Raw genomic sequence first — 14,351 nt, 5'->3', positions numbered from 1 at the left:
TAATGTGCTGTACATGTCAATGTTTCTAACAGTTACCTTCATCTTTCATGGAATCTTGTTCTAGTTACTATTCTCAAAGCAGAGAAAATCTGCAGATGCTGGAAATCCAAGCAACACACACAAAATGCTGGAGGAACTCAGCAGGCCAGGCAGCATCTACGGAAAAGAGTACAGTCGACGTTTCGGGCCCAGACCCTTCGGCAGGACTGCAGCACCGTGTGTGTGTTACTAGTTACTATTCTATATGTTCTCCCGCAGAAATAAAAGAATCCCAGACTTGTATGTTTGTACTTTGAGGATAAGATTTGAACTTCGGCACCTCGTTTCCACAGAAACTCCCCACTTCAGAATTCGCCGTCAGGAACCCAGCGATCAACTGCGCAGGCGCGGGAGGGGGGGGGGTCGCCGGTGTCCGAATATTGCGCATGCGCACAGTTGACAAAAGACTCTGATGGATCGGTGACAGGTAGGAGCTTAGTCCGGCTGGGATTTTAATCAGCGCCCGTGTCCACACCGCTACTGCGGGACAATTGCTGTGATTTCTGGTCACACTGTGGCCCAACAAACTCGGGGAAATCCGGGTCCTTTCCCTCGCTCTCAACACCATGGCCCGCACCGGAATCCTGCAGAGCTTTCGGCTGATGAGCGAAGGTGCTGGCGCCAATTCTGTGGCGCATGCTCATCACCGGGTTAGTGATGGATAGGCTGATCTCTCGTTCGTGTGGTTTTCTGGGTAATGAGGCAGCCATAGGTGACATTCCGCCATCACCCTTGTCATCCGTAGGCATTTTTGGAAGTGCAGCAAATGGATCTCCCAGATACTGCCGAGCTCCAGCTACTGAAATCCAAGAATTAGCAACTTTTCTTTCTTTATCAATCTTTTTATTAGGTTTGAAATTAAACATAACAATAATAGTAATAATATATAGAGATTGGGATTACAATAATAACAGTTAACATGTACAAGCACAAATTCCAAGCAGCAAATATAGTTTAGCCTCCCAATCTCATAGTAATTGACCATGAAAAAGATATTAATAAAGAGAGAAAAAGAAACCCCCTAAACTAAAAAGAAAGTAAACTAAAAAAAACAAACCAGGTCCGGGTTAGGAGGATTACAAGGATAACAAGGATTAGAAACTGTGAACATAAAATATACTTCCCGAGTTAATCTCAGATAAAGAGTCTACAGTCAATGAAAATATAAATAGTGCTGCATAGAAAAAAAGAACAATAAAACCTCCCATCAGCTTTAATTCTTGAGAAAATCACTTTTGTTCTACCTCCTTGTGTTCTGGGCCTTTCTATCCCTGGACCATTCTCTCTGGGTACATAATGATATTGAACACCTTTGTCCTGGGTAATAAGTAATCTGTGGCTTTCATATCACAGAAGTGCTACACTCCAATGAAAAAGACTACCGCCCTCCCCTTCATATTATTTGCCATTGCCATCAGTGAGCTCAGCTCTGCCAATCAACTGAGGGGGAGGAGTCAGAGTATTTCAAAAGTGTCAAGGGTCACCGATGTAATATCATGTGCTCTTTGTATCATTGTGGAACATGACCAGAACTTGGAACAATACAATGACTAAATCCAAGGGAAGGGCACCCAACTTCAGCACCTCACTGACTGGATCAAATTGTTGGAGCTGGATTTGGATGTACTCAGGATCATTCGGGAGGCTGAAGATAATATAGATGAGACTTTTGAAGAGATGGTCACACCCAGTGTTCAGGCTTTGGACATTCGATGGTGACAGCAGGAGAGGAAAGGTGATTAGGAAGTCAGTGCAGAGTTCTCCTTTGGCTATTCCCCTCAGCAACAAGTATACCTCTTGGGATACAGCTGGGGGGGAGGAACGGTCCAAAGAGAGGAGGGGCTGTACTGGACCTAGTGCTTAGTGATTGACCAGGTGAGCAGTTAGGAAACAGAGACCACAACTCTTTAACTTTCCGGATAGCTCCAGATAAGGATAGGTATGGTTCTTGTGAAGAGTTTTAAATTGGAATAGGGCAAATTATGAGGGCATTAGGCTAGAACTAAGCAGAGTTAATTGGGAACACCTATTTTCTAGCTAGTCCACATGAGACATGTGGAGGGTGTTTAAAGATCAATTGCACAGATTACCGGAAAGGTATGTTCCTGTTCGATGGAAGGACAGTGATGGCAAGGAAAAGAAGCTTGGATATCCAGAGAGGTGAGGAATTTTGTCAAGAAGAAAAAGGATAAATATGTAAATCATCTCAAGTTCAGATAAAACAAAGCACGTGAGGAGTATGAAGAAGCCAGAATTAGGAAAGCCAGGGAGGGGCATGAAAAGTCCTTGGCAAGTGGGATTAAAGTGAATCCCAAGGCATTCTATACATACAACAAGCATAAACGGATAACTAGGGCGAGGTCGGGACCACTCAAGGATAAAGGGAGGAAGATTTGCTTGGATACGGAGAATGTGAGTGAGGTACTTATTGATTACTTTGCTTCAGTATTTACCAGGGAAAAGGATATGAAGGACCAGGGGATCAATGCTGAGTGCATTAATATGTTAGGGCATATAGAGATCAAGGAGGAGGAAGTGTTGAGCCTCCTAATGAGTATTAAAGTGGATAAATCCCAGGGCCTGGTGGAATTCACCTCAAGTTATTGAAGGAGGCAGAGACAACATTGCTGGGGTCTTGAGGAGTATCTTTGTGCCCTGTCTAGGCACAGGGAAGATCCCGGAGGACTGTCGAGTGGCTAATGTTTTACCTCTGTTTCAGAAAGGAACAAGGGAAAATTCTGGGAACTATAGATCAGTGAGTCTCAGGTCAGTTCTAAGGAAGATGCTGGAGGAAATTCGTAGGGATAGGATATATGAGCATTTGGAAACCCATGGCCTAATTGTGGAGAGCCGGCATGGGTTTGTGCGTGGCATACGTTCCTTACCAACTTCATTGAGGTTTTTTGACAAGGTAACGAGACAGTAGGGCAATGGATGTTGTCTACCTGGATTTTAGTAAGGCGTTTGACAATCTCCTTTGTGGGAGGCTAATCCAGAAGAGTAAGATGTATGGGGTCCACAGCAAATTGGCTGTTTGGATTCAGAACTGGCTTGGCATAGAAGACGGGTAGAGGTTGAAGGGACTTATTCGAGCTGGAGGTTTGTAATTACTGGTGGACTTCTGCTGTTTGTGATGTATAGATATGACCTTGATGATAATGTAGGTGTGTGGGTTAATAAGTTTATGGATGATAACAATACTGATGGAGTTGTGGATAGTGTGGAAGACTGGCAAAGAAGACAGTACGATACAGATCAGTTTCAGATATGGGCTTAGAAGTGCCTGTTGGAATTTCCCACAGATAAGTGTGAGGTGTTGCACCTTGGTACAGCAAATGCAGGGAGAAAGTACACAATTGTATTTTATAAATAGATACACATAAGGAATAAAAAAACTGACAAAATACTCACCCCCCCCCCCCCACCCACCCACAACCCTAGTATGGTAAAAATTTCTTCCTTGTTCACAATTGAAAAATAGCAATAGAAAGTGGCCACTTGCTTTTATTAGTCGAGGCTTTGCTTTCAAGTCAAGAAGTTATGTTGCAACTCTGGTTAGGCCTCACCTGATGTATTCCAAACAGTCTGGTCACCCCCATTATAGGATGGATTTGGAGAGGGAGCAGAAGAGGTTTAACAGGATACTCCCTGGTTTAGAGGGCATGTGCTATCATGAGAGGCTGGACAAACTTGGATTTGTTTTGGAGTGACAGAGGCTGAGGGGTGATCTGATAAGATTATAAGAGGCATAGATAGAGTAGACAGGGAGTATCTTTTTCCCAGAGTTGAAATGTCCAGAAATACCAGAGGGCATGCACTGAAGGTGAGAGGGGATAGGTTCAAAGGGGATCTGTGAGTAGTAAATTTTTTTACTCAGAGAGTGGTGGATGCCAGGAATACGCTGCTTGGTATGGTGGTAGAGACAAATACACTGGAGGTTATTAAGAGATGCTTACATGGATGTAAGGAAGATGGAGGGATATGGACATGGTGTAGGTAGGAGGGATTAGTATTTGGGTGTTTTTGATTTGCTTTTTAGCTGGTTTGGCACAACAATGTGAGCCAAGGGGCTTGTTCTGGTGCTGTGCTGTTCCATGTCCTGATGGAGAGAGACAGGCTGAGCCAAAGATGGTCAGAAATGGCCCATCCTAGTACACACAAAGAAACAGTCAGAGAACTTGATGGTCAGTCCAGATGCCCATTTAGAAGATGAGGAGTGGTTCCCCCAACTTGGGTTGAACCGTGAAGTCAGAGCTCAGCATAGAGACTAAAATTGTCGCATCTGAAATGCTGTCCTTGACCCATTGATGTGTTTTGTGAATCTTTTCACAGTTTAGAAATGGCAGGGAAGTTGTGAATGGAAATCTCAAACTCAACTACACATCAGCTTTGCTGTCTCTGCAGATATTTCAGGAGCGGCCAGATATTTCCTTTGTAACACCAATTATCTCTTGTTGATCCTTGGAGGTGAAGAATTATCTCATCCCTGCTGGAAATGTGCTTTGTGACTGAAATGAACCTTTCGTTGTAACTCAGTGAAATCCACTGAAATAGACGTGCTGCGGACACACCAGCATTTGTTCACTTGAGATCTGGTCTTCAACTGCATTGATTGTATGAGGGATTCACTACATCCTGAATTGCTGAATTGTCAGAGAACTGATAGAGAAACTGCAGGAAGAGATTCACACACTCATCCCACCTGCTCAGATTGTGGCAAGGGATTCACTCAGTCATCTGACGTACAGACACAGCAGTCAGTTCACACTGGGAGATGCCATTCACCTGCTCAGAATGTGAGAAAGGATTTCGTTGGCCATTTCAACTGAAGATACATCAGCGAGTTCACACGGGGGAGAGGCCGTTCACCTGCTCAGACTGTGGGAAGGGATTCACTCGGTCATCTGACCTGCTGGCACACCAATTAATTCACACTGGGGAGAGGCCATTCACCTGCTCAGACTGTGGAAAGGGATTCACTTGGTTATCTCAAGTGAAGATACACCAGCGAGTTCATACTGGGGAAAGGCCATTCACTTGTACTGAATGTGGGAAGGGTTTCACTCACTCATCCCACCTACAGAGACACTGGCGAGTTCACACAGGGGAAAGGCCGTATGTCTGCTCTGAATGTGGGAAGGGATTCAGTCACTCATCCCACCTACAGAGGCATCAGCAAGTTCACACAGGAGAGAGGCCGTATGTCTGCTCTGAATGTGGGAAGGGATTCACTCGATCATCTCATCTACTGGCACATCAGTCAGTTCACACTGGGAAGAGACCATTCACCTGCTCAGACTGTGGGAAGGGATTCACTCAGTCATCTGACCTACTGGTACACCAGTCAGTTCACACTGGGGAGAGGCCATTCAACTGCTCAGACTGTGGGAAAGGATTCACTCGATCATCTGACCTACTGGCACACCAGCGAGTTCACACTGGAGAGAAACCATTCACCTGTTCAGACTGTGGGAAGGCATTTCCACGGTCTTTCCAACTGAAGATACATCAGTTAGTGCACACCGGGGAGAGGCCGTTCACCTGCTCAGACTGTGGGAAGGGATTCACTCAGTCATCCGACCTATTGGCACACCAGCGAGTTCACACTGGGGAGAGGCCATTTACCTGCTCAGACTGTGGGAAGGGATTTCCTCGGTCATTTCAACTGAAGGTACATCAGCGAGTTCACACTGGGGAGAGGCCATTCACCTGCTCAGACTGTGGGAAAGGATTTGCTCGATCATCTGACTTACAGACACACCGTTCAATTCACACGGGGGCGAGGCCATTCGTTTGCTCAGACTGTGGGAAAGGGTTCACTCAGTCATCACATCTGAAGGTACATCAGCGAGTTCACACTGGGGAGAGGCCATTCGCCTGCTCAGACTGTGGGAAAGAATTCTCTCGGTCATCTGACCTACTGGCACATCAGTTAGTTCACACTGGGGAGAAGCCATTCACCTGCTCAAATTGTGGGAAGGGATTCACTTATTCATCCAACCTACAGAGACACCAGCGAGTTCACACAGGAGAGAGGCCATACCGCTGCTCTGAATGTGGGAAGGGATTCACTCAAACATCTCACCTATTGACACACCAGTCAGTTCACACTGGGGAGAGGCCGTTCACCTGCTCAGACTGTGGGAAGGGATTCTCTCGATCATCTGACCTACAGAGACACCAGCGAGTTCACACTTTAAAGATGTTCACCAACTCAGTCTGTGGGAAGGAATTCCCTCAGTCATCCGACCTACAGGTACACCAGTCAGTTGACCTGATGAAAGGCTGTGCACCTGTCTGTGGGAAGGGGTTTACTTGATAGTCCAGCCGACAGACACACCAAGTCAGTTCAAACTGGGGTGATGTCATTCACCTTTTCAGACTGTGGGAAGGGATTCACTTCATCATCTTATCTGATGGTACATCAGTAAGTTCACACTGGGTAGAGGCCACTCACCTGCTCAGATTGAGGACAGAGATTCACTCAGTCATATGATTTGCTGGACACATGAGTCAGTTCACACTGGGGAAATGCTATTCACTTGCGAAGATTGTGGGAAGCGAGTCACTTCTTGATCTCAACTGAGGGTACATCAGCGAGTTCACACTGGGGAGAAAACACTCACCTGCTTGGATGTGGGAAGGGATTTACAGTCAGTCATTTGAACTGAAGCTACATCAGTGAGTTCACACAGGAGAGATTTACTCAGTTAACCAACCTTGTGGCGCATTACCAAATTCACACTGGGGAAAACGTATCACCTGTGTGCTGGATATAATTCATTACAGTTGCTGAATCCAGAGGTTTAAAAGAAACTGTTGGTGTCGAACTCTGTAATTATTGCTGCTGCTCATCACACTCAGTTCTGCACCCTGGCCACTGGGTATGGGAGGAGTTTCTTCTGATGTTTACCTTTACTGGGATTGAAATTTAATGTTCTGGATCTGTGACAAATAAATCAGTTCTCTTTTAAAATCTGTCTCAGGTTCCTAGTGAGTCTACAACACACCCTGTGTACCGTAGGGAGTCAATTCAGCCCTCTTGGTCCCTGCCAGTGTTCCTGTTCTACAAAAGTCCTTTTAAATCCATCCCTGCTCTTCACATCTCTCTCTCCCTCTGGCGATGGGTTCCAAACCGTCACCAGTCTGTGGGTAAAGAGGTTTCCCCTGAAATTCCTGCATGACTTTCTGCAGACTGAAGAAGAAGATGAGCTGAGTGCAGTTATGTCTGACACGTTCTTTATCCCTCAACTCTCCGGGCTGAGGGAGAATGACATTCCTGCTTATTTAACATTATGGGACATTATCACTGCTTCTTAAGGGCTGTGTGTCAGAATATACCACTATCTTCAAAAATTTAAAAGCAGACTGGAGAACCATTCTTTGGATGTGCAATGGAGCAGGGTCAGAATTCAGAGAGGGGTGAGACTGGGCAGAGTTTGGGGCTCTGTTCAGTGGAAGGGGTAAGAGCAGATGATGAGCAGGAATACAGAGAAGGGGGGGCCAGGGTAATGAATGGCAGAGTAGCAATATTGAGAAGCTGATTGTCAGAAAAATTAAGTTGACTTTGACTGTTGACACACACACCATGTCTGTTGACATTGAGTATATTGTTTGTGAGAGTTTGCCGTGTTAAATTCTTAAGGAATTGCTGCTGGAACAGCTTGAACCCCAGATCGTTCGGGAGGCTGAGGAGTTGATAGATCAGACTAAGGGAAGTAGTCACACCCAAGATGCAAGACACAGGTAACTGTGTGACCACAGGAGTGGGAGAGCGGATAGCTAGCCAGTGCAAAGTACCTCTGTGGCTGTTTCCTCAACAGCCGATATATCACTTTGTATATATTTGTGGGCATGGCCTAGCAGAAGGAAGCCACAGCAGTGAGTTCTGTGGATCCATGACTCAGAAGGGAAGCAGGGGAGAATAGCTGAGCTGTTTTGATCTGGTTTTCGTTGGTTAGTGGAACAGAAAGGGGGTTATGTGGACAAGAATTAGATTCCCGGATGGCATGTTGTCTCCCAGGTGCCAGGGTCAGGGACATCTCAGATTGAGTCCATGGTATTTTTAAGTGGGTGGAGTGGACCTGAGGTCATGGTCCACGTTGTGACCAATGACATGGGTAGGAGGGGTGACAAGGTCCTGTAAAGTAAGTTAAGGGCATTAGGTGCTAAGTTAAAGGACAGGACCTCCAGGGTTGTGATCTCAGGATTGCTGCCCATGCTCTGTTCTGGTAGGGCCACAAGTGGGAAGATCATACAGTTTAACATGTGGTGAAGGAATTGGTGCAGGAGGGAAGGCTTCAAATTTTTCAATCAGTGGGCTCTCTTCCATGGAAGAATTGACCCATACAAAAGAGACAGTTTGCACCTGAACTGGAGTGGGACTACTATGCTAGCAGGATTGTGCTGCACAGTGTGTGGTGGGGGGGGGGGGTGGTGGGCAGGTGGAGTTAAACTACAATTGCAGGGGTTGGGAACCAGAGTCCCAGAACAGTTAGTGGAGAGATTGTGGAGACAGATGTTAAGTCTTCAGGTAGAGTCAGAAAGCAAAAGGTTCAACGTGGTGTAAATAATGTCCTGAGCTGTGTATATTTCAATGCAAGTAGTATTGTAGGAAAGGCAAATGAGCTTAGGGCATGGATCAACACATGGAATTATGACATCGTAGCCATTAGTGAGACTTGGTTGCAGGAGGGGCAGGATTGACAGCTCAATGTTCTGGAGTTCCAATGTTTCAAATGTATCAGATCAGGAAGGATCAATGGGGGAGGGATGGTATTACATCATGGTAATGCTCAATCAGGCCAGACTGGTGAGCTCGTCTAATGAGGTTTGATGGGTAGACCTGAGGAATGACTCACAACTCGCGGAGAGTTTAAAAAGAAGACCACCCTATACAGCGGGCAGCGGAGTGAGTGGGAGCAGAGTGTAGGGCTCTGGCTTTAACGGGCTTCGGCTTTAACGGGCTTCAGCGGTAAACGGGAAGAGGCGAAAGCGAAGCACCAACTCTTCCCCCCCCCCCCACTTTCGCGAATCGGCCCGGACAGACAGGAACAGCAGGGCTTTCACAGCTAACGGTACGAGCTAACGATAACGGTTTGTCTGTTCGTCTGTTTGGCAAGGTAAGTGGGTGAGTAGACTTATTTTTCCTGTTTCATTCCTGTAGAATTAGGTAGCATGCCTGCAGGGTTAGTGCTTTGTTCAGGGTGTCAAATGTGGGAATCCTGGGAGACTTCCAGCCTCCCTGATGGCCACATCTGCGCCAGGTGCACCGAGTTGCAGCTCCTCAGAGACCGTGTTAGGGATCTGGAGCTGCAGCTTGATGACCTACTGCTTATCAGGGAAAGTGAAGAGGTGATAGACAGGAGCTACAGGGAAGTAGTCATCCCTAGGCTACAGGGGTCAGAAAACTGGGTCACTGTCAAGAGAGGGAAGGGAAATGCCCGGGTAGTGGAGAGCACACCTGTGGCTGTCCCCCTCAGCAACAAATATCTTGTTCTGGATGCTGTTGAGGGGGATGACCTGACAGGGGACTCCCACGGTGACCGGGTCTCTGGCACTGAGCCTGGCGCTGTTGTGCAGGAGAGAAGGAGGGAGGAGGGAAATGCGGTAGTCGTAGGGGATTCCATAGTCAGAGGAACAGACAGGAGATTCTGTGAGCCTGACAAGGATACTCGCATGGTGTGTTGCCTCCCAGGTGTCAGGGTACGGGATGTCTCGGATCGGGTCCTGAATATTCTAAAGGGGGAGGGTGAGCAGCCAGTTGACTTGGTACATGTTGGCACCAATGACATAGATAGGACAAAGGAGGAGGTCCTGAAGAGAGATTTCCAGGAGTTAGGAAGGAAGCTGAGAAGCAGGACCTCCAAGGTAGTAATCTCGGGATGTGCCACGTGCTAGCGAGGGCAAGAATAGTCGGATCAGGCAGATGAATGCGTGGCTGAGAGACTGGTGTAGGGGGCAGGGCTTCAGATTCTCAGATTCTTGGATAATTGGGATCTCTTCTGGGGGAAGTACGACCTGTTCAAAAAGGACAGGTTACACCTGAACCCGAAGGGGACCAATATCCTGGCAGGAAAGTTTAATAGAGCTCTTAGGGAGGGTTTAAACTAATTTGGCAGGGGGATGGGAACCAGAATGATAGAGCGGAGGAAAGGGAAAACAGAAATAAATCTAAGATAGTGAGCAGTAAAGATGTCAGGAAAGACAGGCAGGTGATGGGGTAAATTTATAGCCATTGGGATGAGTTGCAGTGAAATCAAAGCAAAAAGTATCAAATACTGGTCTTAAGGTGTTGTACCTAAATGCACGCAGCATAAGGAATAAGGTGGATGATCTTGTACAGCTACAGATTGGCAGGTATGATATTGTGGCCATCACTGAGACCTGGCTAAAGGAGGCATGTCTCTGGGAGCTGAACGTCCAAGGATACATGGTGTATCAGAAGGATAGGAAGGTAGGCAGAGGGGGAGGCGTGGCTTTATTGGTAAGAAATGATATTAAATCATTAGAAAGAGGTGATATAGGATCGGAAGGTGCAGAATCTCTATGGGTTGAGCTAAGAAATAGCAGGGGTAAAAGGACCCTGATGGCAGTTATTTATAGGCCTCCAAACAGCTGCAGGGATGTGGACTACAAATTACAACTGGAAATAGAAAAGGCTTGTCAGAAGGGCAGTGTTATGATAATTATGGGGGATTTTAACATGCGAGTAGATTGGGAAAATCAGGTCAGCACTGGATCTCAAGAGAGAGAATTTGTAGAATGTCTGCGAGGTGGCTTTTTAGAACAGCTTGTTGTTGAGCCCACTAGGGGATCAGCTGTACTGGATTGGGTATTGTGTAATGAACCGGAGGTGATTAGAGAGATTGAGGTGAAGGAACCCTTAGGAGGCAGTGATCATAACATGATTGAGTTCACTGTGAAATTAGAGAAATAGAAGCTGAAATCTGATGTGTCGGTATTTCAGTGGAGTAAAGGAAATTACAGTGGCATGAGAGAGGAACTGGCAAAGTTGACTGGCAAGGGACACTGGCGGGAAAGACAGCAGAGCAGCAGTGGCTGGAGTTTATGTGAGAAATGAGGAATGTGCAAGTCAGGTATATTCCAAAAAAGAAGAAATTTTCGAGTGGAAAAAGGATGCAACCGTGGTTGACAAGAGAAGTTAAAGCAAAGGAGAGGGCATACAAGGAAGCAAAAATTACTGGGAAGACAGAGGATTGGGAAGTTTTTAAAACCTTACAGAAGGAAACCAAGAAGGTCATTAAGAGAGAAAAAATTAACTATGAATGGAAGCTAGCAAATAATATCGAAGAGGATACTAAAAGCTTTTTCAAGTATATAAAGAGTAAAAGACAGGTGAGAGTAGATATAGGACCAATAGAAAATGATGCTAGAGAAATTGTAATGGGAGATAAGGAGATGGCAGAGGAACTGAATGAGTATTTTGCATCAGTCTTCACTGAGGAAGACATCAGCAGTATACCGGACACTCAAGGGTGGCAGGGAAGAGAAGTGTGCGCAGTCACAATTACAACAGAGAAAGTACTTAGGAAGCTGAATAGGCTAAAGGTAGATAAATCTCCCGGACCAGATGGAATGCACGCTCATATTCTGAAGGAAGTAGCTGTGGAGATTGCGGAGGCATTAGCGATGATCTTTCAAAAGTCGATAGATTCTGGCATGGTTCCGGAAGACTGGAAGATTGCAAATGTCACTCCGCTATTTAAGAAGGGGGCAAGGAAGCAAAAAGGAAATTATAGACCTGTTAGCTTGACATCGGTGGTTGGGAAGTTGTTGGAGTCGATTGTCAAGGATAAGGTTACAGAGTACCTGGAGGCATATGACAAGATAGGCAGAACTCAGCATGGATTCCTTAAAGGAAAATTCTGCCTGACAAACCTATTACAATTTTTTGAGGAAATTACAAGTAGGCTAGACAAGGGAGATGCAGTGGATGTTGTATATTTGGATTTTCAGAAGGCCTTTGACAAGGTGCCACACATGAGGCTACTTAACAAGATAAGAGCCCATGAAATTACGGGAAAGTTACATAAGTGGATAGAGCGTTGGCTGATTGGCAGGAAACAGAGAGTGGGAATAAAGGAATCCTATTCTGGTTGGCTGCTGGTTACCAGTGGTGTTCCACAGGGGTCAGTGTTGGGGCCACTTCTTTTTACATTGTACATCAACGATTTGGATTATGGAATAGATGGCTTTGTGGCTAAGTTTGCTGACGATACGAAGATAGGTGGAGGGGCTGGTAGTGCTGAGGAAACAGAGAGTCTGCAGAGAGACTTGGATAGATTGGAAGAATGGGCAGAGAAGTGGCAAATGAAGTACAATGTTGGAAAGTGTATGGTTATGCACTTTGGCAGAAAAAATAAATGGGCAGACTATTATTTAAATGGGGAAAGAATTCAAAGTTCTGAGATGCAACGGGACTTGGGAGTCCTCGTACAGGATACCCTTAAAGTTAACCTCCAGGTTGAGTCAGTAGTGAAGAAGGCGAATGCAATGTTGGCATTCATTTCTAGAGGAATAGAGTATAGGAGCAGGGATGTGATGTTGAGGCTCTATAAGGTGCTGGTGAGACCTCACTTGGAGTACTGTGGGCAGTTTTGGTCTCCATATTTAAGAAAGGATGTGCTGACGTTGGAGACGGTACAGGGAAGATTCACTAGAATGATTCCGGGAATGAGAGGGTTAACATATGAGGAACATTTGTCCGCTCTTGGACTGTATTCCTTGGAGTTTAGAAGAATGAGGGGAGACCTCATAGAAACATTTCGAATGTTAAAAGGCATGGACAGAGTGGATGTGGCAAAGTTGTTTCCCATGATGGGGGAGTCTAGTACGAGAGGGATGACTTAAGGATTGAAGGGCGCCCATTCAGAACAGAAATGTGAAGAAATTTTTTTAGTCAGAGGGTGGTGAATCTATGGAATTTGTTGCCACGGGCAGCAGTGGAGGCCAAGTCATTGGGTGTATTTAAGGCAGAGATTGATAGGTATCTGAGTAGCCAGGGCATCAAAGGTTATGGTGAGGAGGCGGGGGAGTGGGACTAAATAGGAGAATGGATCAGCTCATGATAAAATGGCAGAGCAGACTCGATGGGCCGAATGGCCTACTTCTGCTCCTTTGTCTTATGGTCTAACACGCTGGAGGAACTCAGCAGGTCGGGCAGCATCCGTGGAAACAATCAGTCAATGTTTCGGGCCGGAACCCTTTGTTACGACAAGAGGGAAGGGGCAGAGGCCCTATAAAGAAGGTGGGAAGGAGAAGGCTGGTAAGTTCCAGGTGAAAAACCAGTAAGGGGAAAGATAAAGAGGTGGGGGAGGGGAAGCAGGGAGGTGATAGGCAGGAAAGGTGAAGAAGGAATAGGGGAAAACACAACAGATAGTAGAAGGAGATGGAACCATGAGGGAGGTGATAGGCAGCTGGGGGAGGGGGCAGAGTGAAATAGGGATGGGGGAGGGAATTACCGGAAGTTGGAGAATTCTATATTCATACCAAGGGGCTGGAGACTACCTAGATGGTATATGAGGTGTTGCTCCTCCAACCTGAGTTTAGCCTCATCATGGCAGTAGAGGAGCCCATGTATGGACATATCCGAATGGGAATGTGAAGCAGAGTTGAAGTGGGTGGCAACCAGGAGATCCTGTCTGTCGTGGCGGACGGAGCGGAGGTGCTCAACGAAGCGGTCCCCCAATCTGCGTCAGGTTCCACACTCCCACCATTCTGAGTGAAGAATTTCCCGTGCAATAAGCCAAGGTTATAAAAGGAAAGATACTAGCATGGGTAGAGCATTGCCTGATTGGCAGGAGGCAATGTGTGGGCATAAAGGGATTCTGTTTGGATTGAATTTGGTGACTAGTGATGTTCCATGGGGGTCTGTATAGGGATGGTTCTTGGAAAACTGAGAGGTCTGAGGTACCTGGAAAAGATGGTATACACCCTGTGGTTCTGTAAAGGCCTGAAGAGATTGTGGAGGAATTAGGAATGATCTTTCAAAAATCAATTGATTCTGGCATGGTTCTGGAGGAACGGAAAATTGCCAATGTCATGCCGCTCTTTAAGAAAGGAAAGAGGCAGAAGAAATTTAGGCCTGTTAGCGTGACCTCAGTGGTTGGGATGATCTTGGGGTCGTTTGTTAAGGATGTGGTTTCGGGATACTTAGAGGCACATGATAAAATAGACTGTAGTCAACATTTTGGTTTCCTCAAGGGAACATCTTGCCTGACAAATCTATTAGTAATGATAAACAAAGGAGGATCGAGGGATGTTGTGCACTGGGATTTTCAGGAGGTCTT

The 14,351-nt window shown here is 46.1% G+C and overlaps 1 protein-coding gene across 1 annotated transcript; it reads left to right on the top strand.

Annotated features, from left to right (window-relative positions):
• Positions 1–422: 422 nt before the first annotated feature.
• On the top strand, positions 423–6,983 carry LOC134342552 (gastrula zinc finger protein XlCGF57.1-like). Its single transcript, XM_063040838.1, has 2 exons — positions 423–466; positions 4,377–6,983. The coding sequence occupies exon 2, from the start codon at positions 4,814–4,816 to the stop codon at positions 6,356–6,358; it is 1,545 nt and encodes a 514-aa protein (XP_062896908.1). The 5' UTR covers positions 423–466; positions 4,377–4,813; the 3' UTR covers positions 6,359–6,983.
• The last annotated feature ends 7,368 nt before the right edge of the window (positions 6,984–14,351 follow it).

The sequence above is a fragment of the Mobula hypostoma genome, chromosome 2, assembly GCF_963921235.1.
Source record: "Mobula hypostoma chromosome 2, sMobHyp1.1, whole genome shotgun sequence".
In the NCBI taxonomy this organism is placed as follows: Eukaryota; Metazoa; Chordata; class Chondrichthyes; order Myliobatiformes; family Myliobatidae; genus Mobula; species Mobula hypostoma.
This window is presented reverse-complemented; position numbering and strand designations above follow the sequence as displayed.